The sequence below is a fragment of the Mandrillus leucophaeus genome, unplaced genomic scaffold (genome assembly GCF_000951045.1).
Source record: "Mandrillus leucophaeus isolate KB7577 unplaced genomic scaffold, Mleu.le_1.0 Scaffold357, whole genome shotgun sequence".
NCBI classification, from domain to species: domain Eukaryota; kingdom Metazoa; phylum Chordata; class Mammalia; order Primates; family Cercopithecidae; genus Mandrillus; species Mandrillus leucophaeus.
Genome location: NW_012103776.1, coordinates 872,998 through 900,230, shown reverse-complemented (window position 1 = coordinate 900,230; position 27,233 = coordinate 872,998). Strand labels below are relative to the sequence as shown.

Here is a 27,233-nt window from a genome sequence, read left to right as displayed (position 1 = left end):
ATGTCTTCTTTTGAGAAATGTCTGTTCATATCCTTTGCCCAGGAGTACATTTTAAATCTTGATAATTCTTGCCAGATTCCCTCCTTAAAAAGAGAGTGCTTATTTCCTTTCATTTTCAGCCTCACCAACATTTGCATTCTCGCTGAATTCTAAGAGAAAAGTTACTAAAAGTCCTAGGTAACCCGTGAGATTGAATGATTTTTCCTATTTATTAGCTGTTTGTGTTCCTGGGAATTTCCTGAGCATATCCTTTGCCCTTTTTTCTTTGAGTTTGTCTTTCTAATTGTCATTTAGGTCAAATGATATATTTTTTTGATAACTTTAGAAGGCAGAGAAAGGCAACAGAGTTAGTTGTGCTTGTGCAAATTTTTATCCAGCTTTTCTCTTGAGTGCTAGTATCGTAATGATTTTGAACTAAATAAGCATATTTTTGTACACAGACCATATAATTAACATGAATGTGTTTCCACATAGAGAAATGGTCTCTGGATTAGACTGGGCCCTGCTAATGCCTGCAGACTGAGTGTTTCTGTCAGTGTGTTTCACCCTATTACAGTACCCCAGAGACAATCCACTAATTCTCTTTATTTCTTCCTCAGGTTTGCCTGCAATGAGATTTCATTCTCTACATTTAAAGGACATCCTTTCTGAGCTGCTGTGAATAAATTTGGAATGGTACTGTATATTTTCATCTAATGGAGAACTAGCTGTACTTTGAATAAGGATTGCTGCACTGGACGACTTTAGAACATCCCTCACAATGTCGTCAACCCGGAGCCAGAACCCCCATGGCCTGAAGCAGATTGGTCTGGACCAGATCTGGGACGACCTCAGAGCCGGCATCCAGCAGGTGTACACGCGGCAGAGCATGGCCAAGTCCAGATATATGGAGCTCTACACGTATCCTCCTGCCTAGTGCAGGTTGATTTGCTTAGAGTTTTGATTATTTACTAGTAAGACTTATGAATTATTAGAATTTTATATTGTTTTCTCCTTCCTGTTCATCTTGTAAAATAATCACAGGGTTCATTTTTAGCCTTAAGTTTTTGAATAGAGTAGAACTGGTTCATTTTTAGTCAAATGCAGTGCTGGGCAGTACAGTCACCACTGGGCACACGTGGCTGTTTACATTTGAAATATTTTAAAGATTCAGTTCCTTAGGCACACTAGCTGTGTGTTGAGTAAATAAAACATTTCGGTCATTGTAGAAGGTTCCGTTGGGCAACTCTGGTCCAAAGCAAGGTCCTGAGGTTCTCAGCAGATCGTTCGTTTTACTGTCCGTTTGTTTATATGTTGTCTATGACTGCTTTGTGTTATGAGAACAGAGTTAAGTAGTTGTGTCAGGAACAGTTTTGTCCATGAAGCCTAAAATATTTACTACCTGCCCTTTTACAGGAAAATTTCGTTGACCTGATCTATAGGGATAGAACATCGAGCAAAAGTTTTCCTGTTATGGCCCTATTTTTGTGTGTGTTTGAGACAAGGTCTCGCTCTGTCACCGAGGCTGGAGTGCAGTGGTGTGATCACAGCTCACTGCAACCTCAACTGCCTGGGCTCAACCAGTCCTCCCATCTCAGCCTCCCAAGTAGCTGGGACCACAGACACGTGCCACCACACCTGGCCAATTTTTTTTATCGTTTATAGAGACAGTCTTACTATGTTGCCCAGGCTATGGCCCTATTTTTTAAAGTACAATATCTAAAAAGAATTTTATTCCTTTTGTTTTTGGTCCATGATGTGCATGGGGGACTGTGCTGTGTGCTACAAAGGTGATGAGGGTGGAGGAGATGCAGCTCCCGCTGTTCATGTGGTTGGAGATGCACCAGCTAATTTGGAGATTTTCTTGATTCTATACAAATATGACATTGAAATTAGAGTTAAGCTTACTCAGGAGAGAGCAGATTGCCACTGTTTCTAGGACTTTAAAGTTGCTGATTCAACAGCTTCAGGTTTAAATTTTTAGAATATATCAGTTACTATCAAACTAGTTTTTGTGATATTCCAGTATGTTCTTACCTATGTCAATACTTCAGAATCCTAGAAAACAAGTAGATATAAAACTATGTCAATCTCGGAATTAGCATAAAATGTATTGTGTGTTTGCATATTTATATATGTATATACACTTACATATAGAATACTTTTAAAATAATAGCTTTATTGAGATGTAATTACGTACCATAAAATTCAGCCTTTTAAAAAGTATACAGTGCAGTGGTTTTTAGTATATTTACAGAGATTTGCACCTATCACCACTATCTAACTTTAGAACATTTTAATCACCCCAAAACGACACCTTGTACCATAGCAGTCACTCCTCATGCCCTCGTCCCCCCAGGCGCTGGCAACCATCATTTACTTTGTCTCTATGAATTTGCCCATTCTGTACATTTTGCATAAATGGGATCATACGATCTGTGGGCTGCCTATGTGACTTCTTTAACCTAGCATGCTTGGAGGCTTCATCCTTGTAGCACGTATCACTGTGTACGTCGTTCCTTTTTATGACTCAATTGTATAGCTAGTCTACATTTTGTTTGCCCATTGATCAATGATGGACATTTGGGTTTTTTCCACCTTTTGACTGTTACTAATACCACTGTAAACATTGTGTGAGAGTTTTTGAGTGGCTCTGTGACTTCTGGTCTCCAGGGTGTATACTCAGGAGTGGGATTGCAGGGTGCTGTGATGGGTAGGATGCTTTTAAAGAAGATAGAGTCTTTGCCAACTGAGAGGCTATTATGCCACCCAACAGCGTTCTGGCTTGCTAGGTATGGCATTTTCTTAACTCTTGTAAGAAAGCTGAAGGGTGGGGGGTTCCACCGGTGAGGCAAGACACGGGTGGGATTTCTGATGTACAGAAAGCAGGAGAGCACTGCTCCAGAGCCCAAGGAGGTGTCACTGCTGATCTGTCTCTGGAGAATTTCTTTTTAAAATCCACCTTATTGAGATATAATTAATATGCCTTATAAGTCATGGGTTTTTTGTTTTTGTTTTTGTTTTTGTTTTGAGGCAGAGTCTCGTCCTGTCACCCAGACTAAGTGCAGTGGCACGATCTCAGCTCACTGCACCCTCTGCCTCCCAGGCTCAAACGATCCTCCCATCTCAGCCTTCAAGTGTTTGGGGCCACAGGCACACACCACCATGCCCGGCAAATTCCTCCCCCCCCCCCCCCCAGAGACTGTCTCACCAAGTTACCCAGGCTGGTCTCGAACTTCTGGGCTCAAGCATTTGGCTCAAGCATTCCGCCTGCCTCGGCCTTCCAGAGTGCTGGGATTACAGGCATGAGCCACCACGCCCAGCCTTGGAAATTTCTTAATGTGTTCTTTCTTACTAAATCAGGTTGGTCCTTTTTCTGATGGGTTATTTTTGCTTATAAGACAGTGAGACTTTGTATATTAGCAGAAGTTACCGAATTCTTGTATTCTACAAATAATTAAATTTGTATAATTTGTAGTTGTTCTGGTACCTGCAACTTTAATTTTTTTCAGGACTGCCACTCAAATTGGGTAGTTTTTTTTTTTCCAGTTTTGTCTGAGAAAGTAATAGCTCTATGTATGTACAAAAAATTGGAGAATCTAAACCGAGTCTAAAATATCTTTAATTCTTTGGACATTTTTATGAAATAATGGCTACAGTTTGAGTCCTGTGTGTCAGGCTTTGTGCTTCGAACCATCCACACCTCATTAAGCCTTATCTCACCGCGGGCTGGTGGCAGTCTCCTTCCTCTGTGGATAAGCTTCAGGAACCTAGTTGTATAGCAGCTAGTAGTGGTGGTGAGGCGAGTCTTAAGATTCTCAGCAGTCTGAATCTAGAATCGCCTTTAGACCCTCTGTAGCCTTCAGCTACTATATTTGAATGGATCCCATTTCTCAGAGTATTACATTTCTGTATTTTCTTTGAGAAGTTGTGAAGTATTTTGATTAACTCTTCAATATATTAGGATAGAAGTGAAACAATAGAGTGTGTACTTACATTTATTAATTATTGAAAATCGTAAAATATGATTTTACCCCCTAACTCTTCACATATCTTTTCAGCATCACTGTGAGAACTGAAAGAATTTTGAGTTGTCTGTCATGTTTTTGTGGAGCCATCTTCACTTTAAGCCATTTACATACAGTACTTTTTGGAATTGCGTATATGTTGCCATGATTCCAGCCCCAGGCTGCATAACAGAGCAGTTTTTCAGAAGTTTTCTCTTACTGGTGTATATTTGGTCATTTTAAAATAATCTCCTAAAGGCTTGTTCACTGTGACGTGTAACACATGCAGTTGTGAAAGGTTGCATTTCAGGGCAGGAGGTGCTTTGGAGTGGGGAAGAAGGAGCTGGCAGTGCCTCTCATCTGTTCTAGTATCACTCTGCAAAATTAGACATGCCTCATCAGCAGTTGGCAAAGGAAGTGGGTTAGAAAGGAAAACTGGTTGAGAGAAAAAGGAGGGATTCTTTTCCTTCCCCTAACTCTGGTTGGTAGTTAACAGCTAGATTTTTACCCGTTGTGTATCCTGGAGAAGAAAATTGCGTGTTTTTTTAGAAAAAGCAACTGCTTCTTGCTGTAAAACAAATATTCTTGGAGCCTTTAGGAACCTGTGACATTTGTGGTTGCTGTAGCAGGGAGGTGGGTTATTCTACAGCATAAATATTTATCTTGACTTTTCAATTCAAAATGGTGAAAGAAGGGGATTTTGGAAAAGCCAAAAAAATAATAAGAAAAAAATAAGAAAAGACAAAAGAAAATGGCCAGAGCATCTGCAGACAGAAAGATCCACTTTAGTTAACTTGGTTTTTAGCCGTTTCTCAAAGACTTGGTTTTTCTCCTGAAGTTTTAGCCTTGAGCCATCACTCTCCACTGTGAGTCTATCTGTGAAGCGCTTCCAACTATTCACTTCTAGTTTTCTATGATGTCCTACATGTGTATAGTTACCATGCAGCAACTCTGTGTGTGTGTGTGTGTGTGTATGTGTGAGAGTCAGAGACAGAGTACTCGCTCTGTCAACCCAGGCTGGAGTGCATTCATGGGTTCATGGCTCATTACAGCCTCAAACTGGGGTCAGGTGATCACCCCGCCTCAGCCTCCAAGTAACTGGGACCACAGGCGCACACCACTACATCTGTCTAATTTTTGTATTTTTTGTAGAGACAAGATTTCCTGTCTCTACAAAATTTTTTGTCTCACCATGTTGCCCAGGCTGGTCTCGAACTCCTGGACTCAAGCTATCCGCCCACCTGGGCCTCCCAAAATGCTGAGATTACAGGTGTGAGCCACCGCACCCGGCCTGTTTTTCTTTTACAGTAAAATACACAGAATAAAATTCTATGCAGGTGGGTAAATACCAGGTTTCCTTCCTTTCGAATTTGAAATGGGTATTGGCATTTCTTATTCAATTTATTGACTCCACTATATTTCAGGTGTTGTGCTTAGGTTGGAAGACAAACATGGGTCCTGGCTAGAGAGGCATTTAAGGGGATGCGGTGAAGTATGAGGGTCCGGCCTAGCTTGTGCAGGTGTCAGGTCATGTGTTGGAGGTTTCCGTTCATTGTTCTGGGCCCCAGACCTACCTGTGTCTTGTTTCCAGGTCACGTACCTCAGATTCATAATTTTACCTTCTCTTGGCATCAGTTTAAACTTTCATATTGATGTCTTTCTTTTTTTCTCTCTCTACCTCAATAAATTCTCATAAACTTTGAAGTTTCTATTTGTCTTCCTGTACAGTGCTGTGGCCTGAATCAGTTTGTTCTGTTCCTTAGCCTGCTTTTTCCAGTCTTCTTTTCCCCCACTAGCACCGTAAGACTCTCTTTCATATTTGAGAATGAAATTGGTTGATTTGAGAATCATTCATTCATATTTGAGAATGAGAATGAGATTGATCTTGGTTGCTCTCAGTAAGTCATAACATAAGCACTTTCAGAATTCACATTTAATCGTCTATTTTGATGTTTTGTGATAAGATTCGTGATTGCTGGGGGTCGGGGCACTTTTTCACCCGAGTCAATCTCCTGAGCCCTTGGAGCCTGCGGCTGTGCTTTGCAGGGACACTGTGCCAGGACACACTGGTCCCTGCTGCAGCTCTGCACCTGCCAGTTGAGCAGGCCCGTCTTGGCTGCCGCCACCACTCTTTTCAGGTCCACACTCTGACCATCGCCTTCCCTTCCACAGGAGCTGCAGCTGCAGGGGAGGGCTCAGGTGGCAGCCGTCCTACTTCACCTGCTCACTGCAAAATTCTCTCCTTTATAGAAAACCAACATTTCAAAGAACAGCAGATCAAACAGAAGGAATAACAAATTGTCTTCAAAGTAGATTAATGATGATCCCTGTCTGTTTTAGAATAACCATCCAGCCCAACAAATGTGTTTAGACACTTTTCATCTTGCACTCTTCATTTAGGAGTCTTACATTAATCTGATTCTGCTCACCTAATGAACATGGCTTACATCAAATGAACCTAAACATAGAAAGTTTTCATATTTTTTAGATGTAATCTTTCCTTCTCTTGTGTGTGTATAGATACATGTTTATCCATAGTTTTAGCATAAGTCTGTAAAAGGACATACTGGTTCACAGAAAGAAAAAATGCAGATAGTAAGCATATGGAAAAATGTTCAACCTTGTAACTGTTAAAGAAATGAAGAATTAGGCCAGCCATGCTCACACCTTTAATTCCCAGAATTTGGGAGGCCAATGCAGGTGGATCACTTGAGCTCAGGAGTTTGAGACCAGTCTGGGCAACATAGCAAAACCTTGTCTCTTAAAAAAAAAAAAAAAAAAAAAAAGCCAGGTGTGGTGGTGCATACCTGTAGTCCCAACTACTTAGGAGGCTGAGGCAGGAGAATCACTTGCTCCTGGGAGGTCGAGGCTGCAGTGAGTCATGATCACACCACTGCACTCCAGCCTGAGCAGCAGAGTGAGACCCTATTTTTACCTATCATGTTGAAAAACATTGTTAAGAAATGACTATTACAGCCAGTGTTGGCAAGGAGACCAAGCTGTACAGTGCAGGCAGAAATGTTAGTTTGCTATGATCTTTCTGGAGGGAAATTTAGAAATAGATTTTTTTGTTTTGAGATAGCATCTTGCCCTTTCACCTAGGCTGGAGTGCAATGGCACGATCATAGCTCAGTGCAGCCTGCAATTCCTGGACTCAAGTGATTCCACCACCCACCCCGCCTCAACCTCCTGAGTAGCTGGGACTGCAGGCGCACACCACCACACCTAATTTTTTATTTTTTGCAGACATGGAGTCTTGCTATATTGCCCAGGCTGGTCTTGAACTCCTGGCTTCAAGCAATCCTCCCACCTTGGCCTCCCAAAGTTGGGGGGTTACAAGCATGAACCACACAAGCCTGGCCTGGAAATATATTTCTAGAGACATAAAAATGTACTGTGGCCCAGCAATTTGTTTATTTTTTAACCTTTATCCTAAGGAAATAGTTGTATTCAGAATTGCATGTGCAAGGCTCTTCAGCGTATTTTAATAATAGGAAACAATGGAAAACAACCTCAATCTTCGGTATTAAGGATTTGATGTAACTATAAACTGCGTTTAAAAATGCAATGAAGACTATGGACATGCAATAATATTCGTAATATATTGCTGTGGGAAAGCAGGATGTGAAGTGGTATGTGAGTTGTGAACCATCAGCACACACTCCTGCTTTTGAAAACCTTTATGTATACCATGTGGAAAGGAACTTGTCCCTTATAAGATGGTGGGCTTATAGATGAGTTTTTAACAATTGCTCTTCTTTGCCTTCTAGATTTTCAGTATAAAGCATGCATTTTAAAGTACAGTTTATTCGTCTGCCCTTTGCAAATGTTAAGTCCTAGCTTGCAAAATTCTCGCTACCTTTTACTACTGACCTAGTACTATTAAAATGACTCTTAGAATTGAGAAATTATATATCTGTCTTAAAGTAAGACCCTGTAGAAATTATGAGATTGCATACTTGTCACAAGTGATTTTTTTTTTTTGGTTGGGGGCAGGGTTAGTATAAATATGGCATGTTCTTCAGCTATTTTTCAAAGTTTGATTCATGGTATATATACTCAGAGTACTTTGAACATTATGTAACACAGTTTTTAGTTCATTATAATCAATTGCAATTAGTTTTTGCTTTTGAAGTATGCTATTAGATGTGAATTTATTTGCTTCGTATGGGATATTTCTTTTCAGAAATGCACCTACCCACAGACTGGACAGGACTTTATTCTTTTATGACTACAGATGGATTATACAGAATAGTATGTGAGCCTGCTGTTTTGCCATTTGGTGCAGGTTAACTTGTTAATGTGTGAAGATAGGAAGTACTGTGTGTGTGTGTGTGTGTGTGTGTGTGTGTGTGTATTTATTTTTCAGAGGGTGTCTCACTCTGTTGCCCAGGCTGGAGTGCAGTGGTGTGATCTTGGCTGACTGCAACCTCCGCATCCTGGGTTCAAGCTGTTCTCATACCTCAGCCTCCCGAGTGGCTGGGATTTCAGGTGCGCACCACCTTGCCTGGCTAATTTTTGTATTTTTAGTAGAGACTGGGTTTCATGCTAGCCAGGCTGATCTCGAGCTGCTGACCTCAAGCGATCTATCTGCCTCGGCCTCCCAAAGTGCTGGGATTACAGGGGTGAGCCACCGCACCCGGCCTAGGAAGTACTGTATTTTTAATAAAACTTTTAGTGCAGAGTCTTTCCATGTGATTTTAATAGAAGTTACTTGTTTAAATTTCCACTTCTTAAGTCGCATTTGGGAAACAAGTGGTAGTAGGAAATGGTTCTCTTCTGTTTAGTTTTGCTTCTTTGAATTCGCTTTTCTTTTAGCTAAGGAGAATGGTTGGAGTTTGGCAATAACTAAAAGTCAAGAATTGATTCCCCAGATGTGTTGACTTCAGAAATAAGGCGTGGTGCTGTGGGTAACAGAGACATTTGAGAACACTGGCTCCGTCACCTTGCTGCTCACTTTATATTACATTAGTAGTAGATGCTGAACTCCGGGAAGGCAGTCTGTTGGTGAGGCCTAAGTCACCCACATGGTGCCTGGCACTGGGCAGGTGCCCAGAGGGTGTCTGCTTGCTGAAAGGTGAAATGTGAAGCTTTCCATCTAATAGGACCCTTTCCCAGCGACTTGCCGCTGCCCATCAGTACAGAAGCATACCTTGGCAGACAACGTTTCATGGACGACAGAAGAGTTGTAGGACCTATGTGGAGGCTGAACCAGGCTCGGCTCTTGGACATAAACCCCTGTACCACGTTACACCATTTCCCCACCTGCCTGCGGAGGAGGCCCCAGATACCTGCTTACGTTCTCACCTGCTTTCTGGCCAAAGAAGCTCTCAGAGGACCTTCAGCAAAGAACCTCAGAGTTTGAAAAGTCAAACGTATGGGTTTGTTAGAGTCTATGGCTGCCTTAGTATAAAATACCTAATCTATTGTTTGCTGGATGAAACTTTTATTGCCTTGTAGGCTTTTAATTTTTTATCTCTGATGTTTTTGCTTTTTCTTATTTCATCTTAATTCCTATATTTAACTTTTCCTCATACTCCGTTTTAATTTTTTTCCTTTAAGAATAACTTCAGGTGTGAGCATTTTTCTCCTAAAGATTAGTCATAGTTCGTTTTTCTACTCTTGTAAATGATTTATGAACACTTAATTTGTGTGCATGTTGGGGCAACAGGTGGTGAGTGTGGCATTGTTGGGGCGGCGGGTTGGGGGAGCAGCAGGAGTCCACACCATAGAGAGCAGCCGGGAGGCTCTGGCCCTGTCCTTTCACGCAGGCGCCCTTCAGGGCTCATTCTTCAGGAAAATGGCACACCTGATAATTCAGGAATACATCCGTTTTACAGTCCTTCCTTGAACATGGGGAATTCACCCCTTCCAGATAACATACTTGAATTATCCCAAGAGCTCTTTTTCCTCAGGTCTCATACCAGTGGGGTCTGAGGAGGGGCTGGTGCCCTGGACAGGTCTCCCTCAGGCAGCTTCTGATCACATGAAGAGCCTGCTCGTTCCATTTCTGATAACATTCCTCCATATAGTTCAGTTGATTTAAAGCTGAGATAAAAATACGATGAAGCTAAGACTGTGTGTCATCAGAGCTATATAAGATCTGCTTTCACTCCTGCCTCCGCTGACTCAGCCTGGATTCAAAGCACAGTTGATCCTGTTCTTTAGGCGAAGGTGCCCTAGACTGGGGGCACCTCTCCGGCTGCCATGTAAACTTCGTGTCCATTGAGCACCTTTTTATATGCTCATTGACCATTCGTGTGTCATCTTTTGTAAAGTGTCCAAGTCTTTTGCCTCCTGTTTTTTCCATTTTTGGGATATTTTGCTTTTTGTTAGTTTTAGTGATTTATATGTCAAGGGCACCAGTGTTTTGTCAGATATATTTTGCTAATATTTTCTTCAAGTCTGAGGCTTGCTAATCATTTTCTTAATGGTGTCTTTGGGTGAGCAAATGTGTATTTTGGGGAAACCTAATTTATTGGTTTTATTTATTTATTTTTTTGCAGTTATTGCCTCTGTGACATAAGAAACCTTTGCCTCGATCTCAAAGATATTTTGTGTTTTCCTCATAAGACTTTATGGTTTGGGCATTTACTGTTAGACCTGTGATCCACCTGGAGTTAACTTTTGTATATGGTGTGCAGTAAGGCTTGAGGTTAAATTTCCCCTGTGTGGATATCCAATTATTCCAGTGTCATTTGTTGAAAAAGAGTTTTCCTCAATGGGCTGGCAACTTCTTGTCAATTTCTACCCCAAAAGTTGATTGACTGGAATGGTACTGAATTTTTTTAATGGCTTTTTTTTTTAATGGCCTTTTTTTTTTTTTTTTTTTTTTTGAGACAGAGTTTTGCTGTTTGCCCAGGCTGGAGTGCAGTGGCGTGATCTTGGCTCACTGCAACCTCCACCTCACGGGTTCAAGCGATTCTCCTGCCTCAGCCTCCTGAGTAGCTGGGATTACAGGTGCATGCTACCACACCCAGCTAATTTTTTTGTATTTTTAGTAGAGAGAGGGTTTCACCTTGTTGGCCAGGCTGGTCTTGAACTCCTGACCTCCAGTAATCCACCTACCTCGGCCTCCCAAAGTGCTGGAATTACAGATCTGAGCCACTGTGCCTGGCCTTAATGGCTTTGTTGAGATATAATTCACATAGCATACAATGTACTCATTTAAAGTGTACATTTCATTAGTTTCTGGTATATTCACAGATAATGTTCATCTGTCACATTCAATTTTATAAGATTTTCATCATCTCAAAAAGAAACCCTGTGCCCTTTAGTTGTCACTTCCTTCTTACCCCAACCTTCTGCTAATGTACTTTCTGTCTCTATAAATTCGCCTATTCTGAATATTTTATATAAATATAACTATATGATATGTGGTGTTATGGACTTAATTGTGCCCTTCCTCCATTCATATCTTGAAACTCTAACCCCCAGTGTATTTGGATGGTATTTGGAGGTAAGGTTCTTTGGGGGAATAATTAAGGTTAAATAAGATCGTGAGGGTGAGGCCTTACCCTGATAGGATTGGTGTCCTTATGAGAAGAGGAAGAGACACCAGAGAGCTCTCTCTCCACATACACAGAGGAAAGGCCATGTGAGGACACAGCGAGAAGGCGACCGTCTGCAACCCTGGAAGAGAGCCCTCACCAGAAACCAACCCTGACAGTACCTTGAGCTTGGACCTCTAGTCTCCAGAACTGTGAGAAAATAAATTCCTGTTGTTTAAGCCATCTAGTCTGTGGTATTTTGTTATGGCAGCCTAAGCAGACTAATACATGTGGTCTTTTGTGACTGGCTTTCTTCCACTTAGTATAATGTTTTCAAACTCATCCATGTTGTAGCATATGTCAGTACTTCATTTTTATGATAAAATAAGATTCCATTCTGTGGATATACCACATTTTGTTTATTCATTCGTCAGGTGATGGACAGTTGGGTTATTTCCACCTTTTACTATTACAAATAGTGCTGCTGTAAATATTTGTGTACAGGTTTCTATGTAGACATATATTTTCATTTTTCTTAGATGCCTACAAGTGTAATTTCTGGGTCAGATGGTAACTCTGTGTTTAACCATTTGCAGAACTGCCAAATTATTTTCCAAAGTGGCTGCATTATTTTACTTTCCCACCAGCAGTGTTATGAGGGTTCCAGTTTCTCCATATTCTGGCCAACACTTGTTGTGTTGTGTTGTACTTACTTATTTATTTTGAGACAGAGTCTTGCTGTCATTCAGGCTGGAGTGCATGGCGAGATCTCAGCTCACTGCAACCTCTGCCTCTTAGGTTCAAGCGATTCTCCTGCCTCAGCCTCCCGAGTAGCTGGAACCACAGGTGCGCACCACCATGCCCAGCAATTTTGGTGTTTGTAGTAGAGACAGGGTTTCATCATTGTTGGCTAGGCTGGTCTCGAACTCCTGGCCTCAAGTGATTCTCCTACCTTGGCCTCCCAAAGTTCTGGGATCGCAGGCATGAGCCACCACATCCAGCTCAACACTTACTATTTTCTGACTTTTTGATTCTAGCCATCCTAGAGGGAATGAAGTAGTATCTCATTGTGGTTTCAATGTGTACCCTTATTGAAAATCAAGTGTCCACAGATTCATGGGTTTATTACTGTCATTTTGTAGTCAGTTTTGAAATTGTGATGTTTGAGTCCTCCAACATTGTTCTTCTTGAAGATTATTTTGCCTCTTTTGAGTCTCTTGAAGTTCCATATGAATTTTGGAATCAGCTTGTTACTTCCTACAGTGAAACCAACTGGGATTCTGATGGAGATTACATTGAATCTGTGGATCAGTTTGGGCAGTGTATTTGTCTGTTCTCATGCTGCTAATAAAGACATACCCGAGACTGGGTAATTTGTAAAGGGAAGAGGTTTAATGGACTCACAGTTCCACATGACTGGGGAGGCCTCACAATCATGGCAGAAGGCAAAGGAGAAGCAAAGGCACGTCTTACATGGTGGTAGGCAAGAGATCTTATGCAGGGAAACTCCCATTTATAAAAACTGTCAGATTCTGTGAGACTTATTCACTACCACGAGAACACTATCAGGGAAACTGCTTTGATGATTCAGTTATGTCCGCTTTGCCCTTGACACGTGGGGATTATTATAGTTCAAGGTGCTATTTGGGTGGGGACACAGCCAAACCATATCAGGGAGTATTGGCATTGTAATAATTCTTAAATCTTTCTACCTTTTCTGTTTTTTGTTTGTTAGTTTGTTTGTTTGTTTTTTGAGATGGAGTCTGTCACCCAGACTGGAGTGCAGTGGCACGTTCTTGGCTCACTGCAGTCTCTGCCTCCCGGGTTCAAGTGATTCTCCTGCCTCAGCCTCCTGAGTAGCTGGGATTACAGACGTGCACCACCATGCCCAGCTAATTTTTGTATTTTTAGTAGAGACTGGGTGTTTGACCATGTTGGCCAGGCTAGTCTCAAATTCTTGACCTCAAATGATCCACCTGCCTCGGCCTCCCAAAGTGCTGGGATTACAGGCATCAGCCATCATGCCCAACCCTTTCTACCTTTTTTGATATAAGTGTTTGAAAGTATAAATTTCCTTGTAAGGATTTTTAGCCTCATTCCACAAATTTTGATATATCTTATCTTCATTATCATTTAGTTCAAAACTCTTTGACCTTTGAATTACATAGAAAGATATTGTTTAGAAGTACTGGATTTTCCCGAGTAGCTTATTGTTACTACTTCCTAATTATAACTCCATTTTGATCGGAGAACATGCTGTATAATTTTAGTCCTTTTAAATGTATTGAAACGTGTTTAATGGCCCAGGAAAAGCCTATCTTGGTGAACATGCCATGTGCTCTTAAAGAATGTGGGTTCTGCAGCTGTTGGCTGTAGACAGTGATGTGCTGGAGCTGGATCAGATCAGCTTGCAGGAGATGATTGTGCCCATCTCTCCCCAGCTCCCTGTGTGTGATATTGTCCTGTTGGTAGTTTGCGTCTGCCATGGTGGGAACCTTACACAATAGACATCTACAAAGGCTATGAATCAGGGCTTTTTGTTTTTTCTTTTCTCTTTTTCTCCCCGCTCAGAGAGCCAATTTACCAGTATACCACTGGGTGTAGAATGTTATACCTGCCCGTTAAGTTATGACTTAAGGTGATTGATAGTCTTAACAGATCATCCAAGTCGTGATTGATATTTTTCCTGTGGTCTGGTTGCTGACAGGAATGTTGAATCTTATCCCGTGATTGTGAAATTGTCTCCTTTACCCTTTAATTCTGTCAAATTTTCATATATTTTAGGCTGGGTGGCTCACACCTGTAATCCCAGCACTTTGGGAGGCCAAGGCGGGCGGATCACCTGAGGCCAGGAGTTCAAGACCAGCCTGGCCAACATGATGAAACCCTGTCTCTACTAAAAATACAAAAATCAGCTGGTCATGGTGGCAGGTGCCTGTAGTTATTCTGGAGGCTGAGGCAGGAGAGTCGCTTGAACCCAGGAGGCGGAGGTTGCAGTGAGCCGAGATGGCACCACTGCACTCCAGCCTAGGTGACAGAGTAAAACTCCATCTCAAAAAACAAATTTTTTTCACATATTTTGAAACTCTGTTGTTAGACAAAAATACATTTGCGAATATGTCTTTTAAGTACATTTTTTATGAAATGTGTCCCTTTTTATCCCTGGTAGTAATTTGTTGTCTTGATAGTTATAGCTTCTTTAGCCTCTTCCTTTGCTTAATGTTTGCATGATAATCTTTTTCCATCCATTTGCTTTCAACCTATATGTATTTTTATATTTAAATTGTGTCCCTCATATCAACGTATAGCACGGTCTTGCTGCTTTGCCCCTTCTGACCATCTCTGTCTTTTAATTGTAGTTTTAGCCCATTAACATTTGTTGTAATTATTAATAGATTAATTTTAGGCCTACCATTTTGTTAGTTTTTTTCTCCCCTTAAAAATTTTCTTTGTTCTTGCTTTCACCCTTCTTTAGGATTATTTGAAATTTTTTTATAGTTCTTTTTAATATATTGGTTGGTTGTTTAGCTATACCTCTGCAGAGTGTGTGTGTGTGTGTGTGTGTGTGTGTGTGTGTATAGGAGAGAAGAAGGAAGAAGGAATAAAGAGATTGTTCTAGGGATATAATACACATTTTTCTTTCTTAACATTCTACTTAGAGTTAAGATTGTATTACATCATACAAAATGTAGAGGAATTGTAGTTGTATAGTTTCATTTACTACCCCATCCCTCTCCTTTATATTACTTCTACATATGTTTTTAAAGCCACAAGACGATATTATAAATTTTTGTTTTAAACCATCCTTTGTATTTTAAAGAATTAAGAAAAGTGTATTTACCCAGATATTTACTATTTCTACTGCTCTTCAAAGATGCAGGATTCTATTGTAGTGTCCGTTTGCTTCCACACAAAATGCAGGTCTGTACTATGAATTCCCTTAGTTTTATTTTACCTGAAAATAGCATTATTTTGCCTTCATCTTTGAAGGATATTTTCACTGGCTATAGAATTACATTGATTTCTTTTTTTCTTTCAGCATTTTTTTTTTCTTTCACCACTTAAACATGTTATTGCCCTGTCTCCTGACCTTTGTAGTTTTTGATGAGAAGTTACTGGTCATTTGAATTCTTTTTTTGTGTTAGGTTATTTTTCGCTGTCTGCTTTCAAGATTTTTCCCTCTTTGGTTTTCTAGCAGTTTTAATCTTTTTTTTTTCCTCTCAAGAGTTGATCATTTTTGTTGGTCTGTCTTCAAACCTATGACTTTTGTCTTTATTTTACTGTCAAGACCATCCAATGAGTAATTTATTCTAGATTTCCTGGTACTGCAGTTCTAGAATTTTTATTTTGTTGTTTTTCATGGTTTCTATTTTTGTGCTGCAATTTTCATTGATTATGAACATATTTTTCTATATCTTTGACTATAACTGTGATAGTTGCTTTAGAGTCTTTGTCTCCTAATTCCAACATTTGGGTCAACTCCAGCTGGTGTCTGTTGATTGTCTTTTGTCTTGAGAGTGGATCTCATTTTCCTGTTTCTTTTACATCAACGATGTTGGACTATGCCATTCCCTTCTTCCGACACTAGGCCGCCTTTCAGTATACGCCTCCTTTTGGCGGTTCTCCGGTGCCTTCAAGACCATTGTTTTAATATATTTTCCAGGGTTTATCGTTATTTGCCTGAAATGTGGTTAGATACTTTGGTACTAAAATTGGAATCATGGTTTAAGTAATTGAAAGATTCAGAGGCTCTACAGTGGCTATTAGGATGAAGATGGAGTGGAGGTAGGGGGTAGAAAGGAGATGTGTTCTCTATTTGCAGGAAATCCATAATTTACACAAACGTTGATCAGTCAAAGAACAAAACAAGCATATGATTTAAAGACATGTACATATCCAGCTAAAAATGAAGAGCTAAGTCTAGAAACAGTAAAAGATGGTTCCCACTATGGGTGGGGAGGGTTGGATCATAACGCTCTGGCTTGTTCTTTAGCTATTTTGCTTGTTTCATCTCTTCAATTTAGACATAAGTTGAACCTAAATTGTCATAAGCAGGAAGTCTCCTAACCACTATCATCTAATGCTTTCCATTCCTGACTAGATAATGGTGAGGAGTGATGCTAATTTGAAAATGAATGTGGTGTTAAACTGAACAGAAACTTTAAAACAGCTTTTAAGAGGTATTGGTTTTGTTTAAATTGTGCCTTTCAATCTGTTTTGTGAGGCCCCTTGCCTGTGTGTGTGTGTGAGGTCTCTGAGGGGTGGGCTTGGAGGAGGAAGTAATGGTGCGGAGGGGCAGTGTTCTGGGCACTGAGCTTTCCTCCACAAAGAACACTTGGTGAGAATGAAAGGATCCTGTGGGCACAAGTTTAAAACCCGTAGCCCTGCTCTCTAGAAGCAACTGCTACATTGATTCATTGATTCAAGTGCATCACAAAGTCAGTGCACATAGTACAGTAGTTGGCCAGGTATCAGTGATGACCTAGTCATCATCACTGCATCAGTGCACACTTGAGTGCAGCCTTGTTGTTTCCGTCAGCAAATCATTTAAGGACCACTGCAAGAATCTGCCCTGAAAGAACAAACCTTTGGATATCAAGAAAGCTCAGGATCAGGCTTAGAAAGTGGATGGGCGCAGATCAGGAGAAAATCTGGAATTAGTCTTGGACTACTACTAAGAAGTGCTGACACATTCAGTGGCTCAGAGGACTACGTTATATGGAAAAACACAGACATCCTTAGTAAGAGTCATAATGATTCAGAATGGACTCTGTGTAAAAACATTTTGGCAATATCCTAGCCGATCTATTTAGCTTTTCTTTATCCACTTGCAAGGATATTAGGATAAATCTGTTTAAGTCTAAAACAGGTGATTCTTTAGTAAGTAAAAGTAAAAATTCCATGTGATAAAAGTGCATTCTAATTGGCAGCATTTTCTTTACTTAGTGATACTTAATGATACATGTTACAGTTGATGTCTTAGCTGAAATTTGATAAATATATTGCAGTCTTTTTCACCACCATCTATTCCATGACATTGTTAAGAACTGCGTACTCTATCTGTCTTCAGATGGATCTGACAGTGGGTTTAACTAATTCTCTTTGTTTGACAAATACCTTGTTACAAGTTTTTTGCCATTAGGAACAATGCTGTGATAGTTTGCTAGCTAAGTATTTGTACACTTCCGTGATGATTTGCCTGTGATAAATGCTTATGAATACAATTGCTGTATCAAAAGGAATGCGCTTATTGAAGGCTTTTGAATATTTCCAGATTTTACTTCCGAAACGGTGTAATTGTGTACACTCTTACCTCAAGCACATGGAAGCTCCCATTTTCCTGCACTTTAGCTGTCATTGGGTTTGTTTTTTAAAAAACCTTTGCTAATTTAGTAGCTGGGAAGCAATAGATTGCCAAGGAACAGAAGTCACGCTGAACTAAATAACCTAAAACATCCTGGCACCAAGTACCCAAAACTGGGTGCTGTGTGAAATACAGCAAAGTGTAATGATCTGCACAGAAGTCAGAGGGAATTCCCAGGCATCTGAAGAAGAGAAGAGAGCTAAAAATGAAGGCACTAACCATTGTGAGCCTCTGTGTGGCAGCATAAGGATTTGAGCAAGGTAGGCTGGCACATAGGGTCACACAGAAAAGGAAACAAAGCCTTATGCCTGGCTGGGAGGGGCTGGGAGCTGACGTTTCCATGGAAACCTGGAAGACAGAAGCCTAAATACCCTTTAGTGTATAGGTGAACTGAAAAAAATAATAATCGACGTACTCTCCCAGGAAAGCAACTAGTAAAGGATTTAAGCTGCGCTCTGGATGTAAGGAGAGTGGGGAAAAGTCTGTCTTTAGAATAAAGGAACAAAACACTATGGAAAACAAGACAGGTTTTTAAAAGAGAAATTCTGTAAACGTAAAATGAAGCCATTAAAATTAAACAGTAAATCTGACACAACTGAAAGAGAATGACTTAACCAGATGGCAGATCAGGGAAAATTAGAAAATTTGAACAAAGACAAAGTGATAGAAGATCATTGAAGACTTTCAACCGAGGTATAGAAGGTAACATGAAAATATCTCACATACTCGTAATAGAAGAGCTAGGAGAAAATAGGGGACCAGAAATATTTGAAGAGGTAATAGAATCTTTCAGAATTGTAAGGCAAAGTGGGCATGTCATATTTTAAGGTAATTAACCATTTCGAGAATGTGTAACTCCAAAATAAAACAAGAGCTATAAGGGAACAAGTAAACTACCATTCCAGTAGAAGGGGAAAGGGAGGAAAACCAGAAACGTAGAAAAAGAGTTAAAATAGATAATACAAAATAGGATGGTAGAAATTAATCCAAATAACAGTATAAAACAGTTTACCTAAAACCAAACTCATCTATCAGATAATATTAGACTCAATTTTTTAAAAATTGACTTCAGTAATGAAGTCAATTATGCTGCGGTGGTTTACAGTAGACACACCAAGACACAGAAACAAAGGTTGAAAATAAAGGGCTGGAACAAAGACATTTAAGGAAAATTCTAACCGAAAGATAGGTATAATAATATCAGATACCATAAGTTTCTAAGGCAGTATTGTTAGGAATAAACATGGTTACTTCCTAATGACAAAAGGTACAGGTTACCAGGAATGTAATTTCAAATATGTATATTAGTTAACACTGCCTCAAAATATGACAGATATTTTAGAGAATTATAAGATAAATTGATAAATCTATTGGGAGATTTCACTAAAAATTTCTTGGTAATTAATAGACAAATCAGAAACAATATAGAAGATCTGGAAAACAGAGTTGACCAGCTCTAGTGGGTCCCCGTATCCAACAGAAGTGGGCATTCTTTGTAGGCACATGTGAAATAATGGCCTACGCTGTTCTGGCCCAGCAGAAATTACATACTTGGCAACAAGTCTCATCACATTTTAAAGAAACTATCAAAAAGATAACATTCTCATGTTTCTGCAATTTAATTTTAAAATAAAATTAAATTTTTTTGAAGGTAAAAATACATTTTGGAAATCTAAACTGTTTAACTCTTAGAACAGTGGAAAAGAGAAAATATAACTGAATGATAAGGAAAATATATACACATAAGATTTATGTGATGCAGTCAAGTGGCATGTAGAAGAAACTCTAGTATAAGTTTTTCATATACTTTCCATGTAGTATGAACATTTTATATAAGTATTTTAAATGCTTATTTAAAAAAAATTATAAAGTTAACCAAAACAAGGATTTGTAGAGAAAAAGCATATGTAAGGAAAGAAGTAGGCCAGGTGTGGTGGCTCACGCCTATAATCCCAACACTGTGGGAGGCACAGGTGGACAGATCACCTGAGGTCAGGAGTTTGAGACAAGCCTGGCCAATGTGTAGAGAAACCCCGTCTCTACTGAAAGCATGAAAATTAGCCGGGCGTGGTGGTGTGCGCCTGTAATCCCCATTACTCAGGAGGCTAAGGCAGGAGAATCACTTGAACCCAGGAGACAGAGATTGCAATTAGCCAAGATTGCGCCACCACACTCCAGCCTGGGCAATGGAGCAAGACTCCATCTCAAAAAAAAAAAAAAAGGAAAGTGAAAAGGTACAGAAATGAAATAAACATACAGTAATGAAAATTATTAAAACCCAAAATAGTTCTTAAAAAAACTAACAGACAAGCGTCTGGCAAAATTAATGATAAAAAGAATGGCTTTGAAGTGCCACACCTTGCACCCATCTAAAACAGCAAATTTAATCCATAAATGCGTGTGTCTGCTCCACCGACTGGCCGTTTCCCCCTCTCTCTCTGGCCTCCCTACTCCCTGAGACACAACAACATTGAATTGAGGCCAATTGATAACCCCCACAATGGCTTCAGAGTGTTCAAGTGAAAGGAAGAGTTGCATGTCTCTCACTGTAGATCAAAAGCTAGCAACAATTAAGCTGAATGAGGAAGGCATGTTGAAAGCTGAGACAGGCCAAAAGCTAGGCCTCTTGTGCTAAAAGGTTAGCGAAATTGTGCATGCAAAGGAAAAGTTCTTGGAGGAAATTAAAAGTGCTGCTCCAGTGAGAGCACAAATGATAAGAAAGCGAAACAGCCGTATTGCTGATAAGGAGAAAGTTGGAGTGGTCTGGATAGAAGATCAAACCAGCCACAGCGTTCCCTTAAGCCAGTGCCTAATCCAGAGCAACGCCCTAACTCTCTGCAATTCTGTGAAGGCTGAGAGAAGTGAGGAAGCTACAGAAGGAAAGCTAGAAGCTAGCAGAGGTTGGTTCATGCAATTAAAGAAAAGAAGCCATCTTTTATAACAGTGCAAGGTGAAGCAGCGAATGCTGATGGAGGACAGCAAATTAGCCAGAAATCTAGGATCATTGATGAAGGTGGCTGCGTAAGCAACAGATTATTTATTTATTTAATTTTGAGACAGAATGTCACTCTGTCACCCAGGCTGAAGTGTAGTGACATAATCTCAGCTCACTGCAAGCTCCGTCTCCCAGGTTCACACCATTCTCCTGCCTCAGCCTCCCAAGTAGCTGCGACTACAGGTGCCCGCCACCATGCCCAGCTATTATTATTATTATTTTTTTTTTGTATCTTTAGTAGAGACAGGGTTTCACCGTGTTAGCCAGGATGGTCTTGATCTCCTGGCCTCGTGATCCGCCTGCCTCGGCCTCCCAAAGTGCTGCCAATTCTTAAAATTTTGAGTCTTAAAATTTTGTGTCCTTGTAGCCTCAGCCTGGTGATAAGCCTTCCTTGGACCTCTTGACACAGAAACTAGAGCCTCTCACGTCCTGCACACTCTGGAGGCCTCTTGCCCCCAGGAGGGTCACACACTCAGCAGCAGCTCGCTCTGTAAGTCTCACCGTCCCCACACAGCCTGCACCCCCAAGGCCTTCTGCCCTGCTGGTGCCCCGACTCCCACTGCACGTCCTTCTATTGGAAGGAGATGCCACCTAGGACTTTTTTTTTTTTTTTTTTAATTTAGGTTCTAGGGTATACGTGCACAACGTGCAGGTTTGTTACATAGGAATACATGTGCCATGTTGGTTTGCTGCACCCATTAACTCGCCATTTACATTAGGTATTTCTCCTAATGCAATCCCTCCCCCAGCCCTCCACCCCATGACAGGCCCCGGTGTGTGATGTTCCCCGCCCTGTGTCCAAGTGTCCTCATTGTTCAATTCCCACCTATGAGTGAGAACATGCAGTGTTTGGTTTTCTGTCCTTGTGATAGTTTGCTCAGAATGATGGTTTCCAGCTTCATCCATGTCCCTGCAAAGGACCTGAACTCATCCTTTTTTATGGCTGCATAGTATTCAATGCCACCTGGTACTTTCATGGCTAGAGAGAAGTTAATGCTTATGTCAAAGCTTCAGAGGACAGGCTGACTGTCTTAGGGGTAAATGTAGCTGGTGACTTTGTTGAAAGGAGTGTTCACTTACCATTCTGAAAATCCTAAGGCCCTTAAAAGAACTGTGCTAAGTCAAGCCAATGTGGTGGCATGTGCCTGGATTTTCAGCTTCACAGGAGGCTAAGGTGGGAGATCACTTCAGACCAAGAGTTTGAGGCAGTAGCATGCTATGATCATGTCTGTGAATAGCCACTGCACTCCAGCCTGGGCAACATAGTGAGATCCTGTCTCTTAAAAAAAAAAAAAAAAAAAACTCTGCCTATGCCCTAGAAATGGAGATTAAAACCATGATAAACCACAGTATGAATGCATGGCCAAGGTTGTAGTCAATGAAAACTCATGCACTACAGGGTGCTGGACAGCCGCTTTGTAGCACCAAGTTGGCAACTCTTAATAAAGTTAAACCTACCACTTTGGGAGGCCGAAGCAGGAGGATTGCTTGAGCCCAGGAGTTTTGGACCAACCAGGGCAACATAGCAAGACCCCATCTCTACAAAAAAATTGTTTAAAAGGGCCTGACAAGGTGGCTCACATCTGTAATCCTAGCAATTTTGGGAGATCGAGGCAGGTGGATTGCCTGAGGTCAGGAGTTCAAGACCAGCCTGGCCAATACAGTGAAATCCTGTCTCTACTAAAAATACAAAAATTAGCTGGGAATGGTGGCAGGTGCCTGTAATCCCAGCTACTCTGGAGGCTGAGGCAGGAGAATCGCTTGAACCTGGGAGGTTGCAGTGAGCCAAGACCGCATCACTGCACTCCAGCCTGGGCAACAGAGTGAGACTCTGTCTCAAAAAAAAAAAAAAAAAAGAATATATGTCTCTTGTCACTTAGTATTTATGTGCTCCAAGAAACTTGTACATGTATGCAAGGAGACCTGCTAGTTTTATTCTTTGCAGCTTTGTAAATACACACAAAAAAGGCACCTGCCAAAAGGACCATTATCAAGGTCTACCACCAAGAGAGTTGATAAAGTTTTGTAAATGTGTGTTACACAGTATATTACAGCTGTGGCTATGTCAAATACCATCAAAAACAAATGACAGAGCAAATGTACATGTTATAGTTTGTGTAATTTAAAAATGTAAAACATGGCCAAGCACGGTGGCTCACGCCTGTAATCCTAGCACTTTGGGAGGCTGAGGCGTGCGGATCATCTGAGGTTGGGAGTTTGAGACCAGCCTGACCTACATGGAGAAACCTCATCTCTACTAAACATACAAAATTAGCCAGGTATGGTGGCGCCTGCCTGTAATCCCAGCTACTTGGGAGGCTGAGGCAGGAGAATCACTTGAACCCGGGAGGCAGAGGTTGTAGTGAGCCAAGATCACACCATTGCACTCCAGCCTGGGCAACAAGAGTGAAACTCCATCTCAAAAAAAAAACAAAACAAAATGTAGGACATGTGAAATATATTTGATATATATTTATCCAGCAAAATCTAAAAACAGGAATGATACATACCCAAACATGGTGGTGTTTGCTAGGGTAAGAGGAAAGAGTGGGATGAAAGAAGAGAACATAGTGCTTCACTTATAACCTGTAATATTTTATTTTCTCAAAAGTTGAGGGGGGCTGTAGGTGGAATATGAGACAAGTGTGGGAATGCAGTAAGATCTGTCAAAACTGGGTCATGAGTATACAGTAGTTGCTTATTGTAATCTGTGATTCTCTGTTTTGTTTTGTTTTGTTTTGTTTTGAGACGGAGTCTTGCTCTGTCACCCAGGCTGGAGTGCAGTGGCACGATCTCGGCTTCCTGCAACCTCCTCCTCCTGGGTTCACGCCATTCTCCTGCCTCAGCCTCCCGAGTAGCTGAGACTACAGGTGCGCACCACCATGCCCGGCTAATTTTTTTGTGTGTTTTTAGTAGAGACATGTTGTGGGAAGTCAGGGACCCCAAACGGATGGGATTTCACCGTGTTAGCCAGGATGGTCTCGATCTCCTGACCTCGTGATTCCCCCATCTCGGCCTCCCAAAGTGCTGGGATTACAGGCGTGAGCCACCGTGCCCGGCCTGAATTCATTTTTTTGTATGACCTTACTTAGAAATGGCCACTCCAACCTGAGAACAGATAAGTGTTCACATATATATTCTTGGTTTTACTGTTTTAGCTTGTATATTTTAAATTCTAATCCATTTGTAATATATTTTGGAATATAACATGGAATATTTAGAAATATCTTGCCTCATGCCATTTATTAGATAATAATCTTTTACCCATTGTCTTGAAGTATCTTTATGTAGTAAATTCTTAATTATACCAGAATATTGTTTTGTTCTGTTCTGTTGATATTTCTGAGTATACGTATCTTTCCATTCATTTTAGTCAATTAATAATACATGCAGATAAGCTCATCGTATTTAAAGGATACAACAGAACATGGTGGTTCTCTGCCCTGCCCCTCCCCATCTTCTCATTCCCTGCACTCCCCCTACAGATGCAGCTGTTTTGCAATCAGCTGTCTCTGCTGTGGTTTATACATCTCTGTATTTCTCAGTAGTGTGTGGACACTGCTGCCATTGACTGATAAGTTTTAGACGTCTACGACTATTGTAATATAAGGACTTGGCTCTCTAAGTCATTTTAAAATAAAGTTTGTGTTATTTCAATATTTAGAATGTGTGCCTCTGAAAAAGTTACAGCTGAGCATCATAATAGACAGTGCTTGTTGTTAGCTGTTTGCTTTTCCAGGAGTCAGTGATTGCATTTTCCTTTTGGGACAGTTTTCCACAAGGTCAGTCACATTAGATAATGTAAAAGGTCCAGATTTTTTTATTGGCAGCCTCCCTCCTGGAATGTTCCCTTCTCCACCTTGGGGGCGTTGCTCTCAAGGCCTACCAAGAACCTTGGGAATGGGGCTTGTTGCCTTTAGCTTATGGATAGTGTGAATGGGATCTTTGTTCCACTCTAGTTTTTAACAGGTTTTGGTTGATATATTGGGAATGCATTGGTAATGAAATATAAGAAAATATGTTTATGTTAATGACCGTTAACGTCTGTGATATATGTTGGTTTCCTTAACTTCTCTCCAAGTCATGTTTATAACTACTGTACTAGTGTTCACCAGTCAAACCAAGCACGAGGAGCTGGAGTTCCTCCTTCTAAGTCGAAAAAGGGGCAGACACCTGGAGGAGCTCAGTTTGTTGGCCTGGAATTGTATAAACGACTTAAGGAATTTTTGAAGAATTACTTGACAAATCTTCTTAAGGTAAGATGTTTCACGTATATACTGAGTATTCATAACAGGATATTTAAAAAAGGAGTGAAATAGTGGTTCTAACTTGTTAAATCTTTCACTGTCATCTGTTATGTTTTAGACACTAATGTGGGTGACAGTGTTTTGCTATTGCATAGTCTTTTACCTACTGTGAATATGAAATCATCATAAACTATATTCTGGGGTTTTGTTTTTTCGAGATGGAGATCTCACTATGTTGCCTAGGCTGGATTTTTGATCTCCTGGGCTCAAGTGATCCTTCCACTTCAGCTTCCTGAGTAGCTGAGACTCTGCAAATTCTTACCACTGTGCCCAGCTCATTCTGTTTTTTAAAATTAGAAAGCTTTGATAACCTTTTAGCATAATAGTACCTTCTTTAAGTTACCAACCATTTTGGATTTGGTGGTTAGAAGTGATGAACTTTTTTATTTAAAGCAAATACATATTCATATTACCTGCATTTACTGTAAACCCAACGTGGGGTTCCCTGTCAGGTGTATAAATAATTGTAAGGTTATTCAGTCTTGGATACCATGTTTTTCAAATGTGATCTTGCTCTTTACACATGGTTGTGAAGTTTTTTTTTTTTCTTTTCTTTTCCCCTTTTTTTTTTTTTTTTTTAAGACAGGGTCTTGTTCTGTCACCCAGGCTGGAGTGCAGTAGTCCAGTCATAGGTCATTGCAGCCTCCAACTCCTGGGCTCAAACAATCCTCCCGCTTTAGCCTTCTGAGTAGCTAGGATTACTGGTATGTACCACCATACCCAGCTCCCAGCTAGTTTTTAAATCTTTTGCAGAATCAGGGTCTCTTTATGTTGCCCAGGCTGGTCTCCAACTCCTGGGCTCAAGCAGTCCTCCTGCCTCCGTCTCCCGAAGTGTTGGGATTACAGGTGTGAGCCACAGTGCCTGGCCATGACGTGTATTTCAAAACTGCTGTGAAGTTGTGCTCGTGACTAGGATGAGTTTCACTGTGAATATCCATTTCCTTCTAGCATAGGTCCCTCCCACTCCAAGCCTTTGGTTGGGCAGTGGTGGAGTCTTTTCCCCTTCATCTCCCGCCTTTTTCTTCCTTGGTCTTCATCCTTTGTAGCAAAGGCAGTGTGACTCCTTGTATCTAGCCACAAGATGAGCAAGTGGGTCCTTCGTCTGGTTCTACACTGTCACAGAGTGAAGACATCTATACTCTCAACCCAGGGAAATTTGCAGGAACTCTTCTGTATATATATTTTAAATATTTTTGATTTACACGATGTGCAGAAATTTCTGCATGCTGCAAAATTGTTTTACCTAATTTATTTTTACAAGCTAATTGAAGACTTTAAAACATCATGCTAACAGACTGTATGTAGTTGGCTGGCCACAAGTTGTGACTAGTGTATTATTTTCGTCTTCCTCACATGGTGTTTCTAAGGTGTTGCTGAAGCCACTGTTCTTTTTATTCATAACACATTGTAAAGTGAATGTTCTAATTAATTATTCTTTAGTACTAAAGTAAGAAACAGTATATTGTGCTAAGTAATAATGTTGATGACCATGCCTTCAGTGATATTTTTGCATTTTAAAAAGGTCAGGTACCATCAACCAAAATAGCTTAACTTTACATTTTAAAGTTCATTTCGTATTACTTAAATTTAAATGAACAAAAAATTATGTGTGTCAAGAGATGATCAGGTTTTTACATGGCTTGTTCGGTCACTCATGTACCTTATACAGGTAGAGCTTCAAGTCTGTCATAGCCATTTAGTTTTCACTGAAGACACTGAGGCTCAGAGAAGCCAGTGGGCTCGCCCCAGCCCTTCCTGCAGCCCTTCCGCCCCCACCTTCCTCTTTCGTGCTTCTCTGCTCCACGCACCTAAATGGCAGTGCTGCCATACAGTGCCATTAACCTTTTTTTTTTTTTTTTTTTTTTGAGACGGAGTCTCGCTCAGTCACCCAGGCTGGGGTGCAGTGGCCAGATCTCAGCTCACTGCAAGCTCCGCCTCCCGGGTTCACGCCGTTCTCCTGCCTCAGCCTCCCGTGTAGCTGGGACTACAGGTGCCCGCCACCGCGCCCGGCTAAGTTTTGTATTTTTAGTAGAGACGGGGTTTCACCGTGTTAGTCAGGATGGTCTCGATCTCCTGACCTCGTGATCCGCC

The 27,233-nt window shown here is 40.8% G+C and overlaps 1 protein-coding gene across 1 annotated transcript in view; it reads left to right on the top strand.

The window, feature by feature from the left end:
* The window catches only part of CUL1 (cullin 1), a 108,342-nt gene that overhangs the window by 31,795 nt on the left and 49,314 nt on the right, over positions 1-27,233 (top strand). The window contains exons 2-3 of the mRNA XM_011989552.1: positions 600-900; positions 24,917-25,091. Coding sequence (XP_011844942.1) covers positions 761-900; positions 24,917-25,091 — 315 coding nt within the window. The 5' untranslated portion in view covers positions 600-760. The remainder of the gene's footprint in view (positions 1-599; positions 901-24,916; positions 25,092-27,233) is intronic.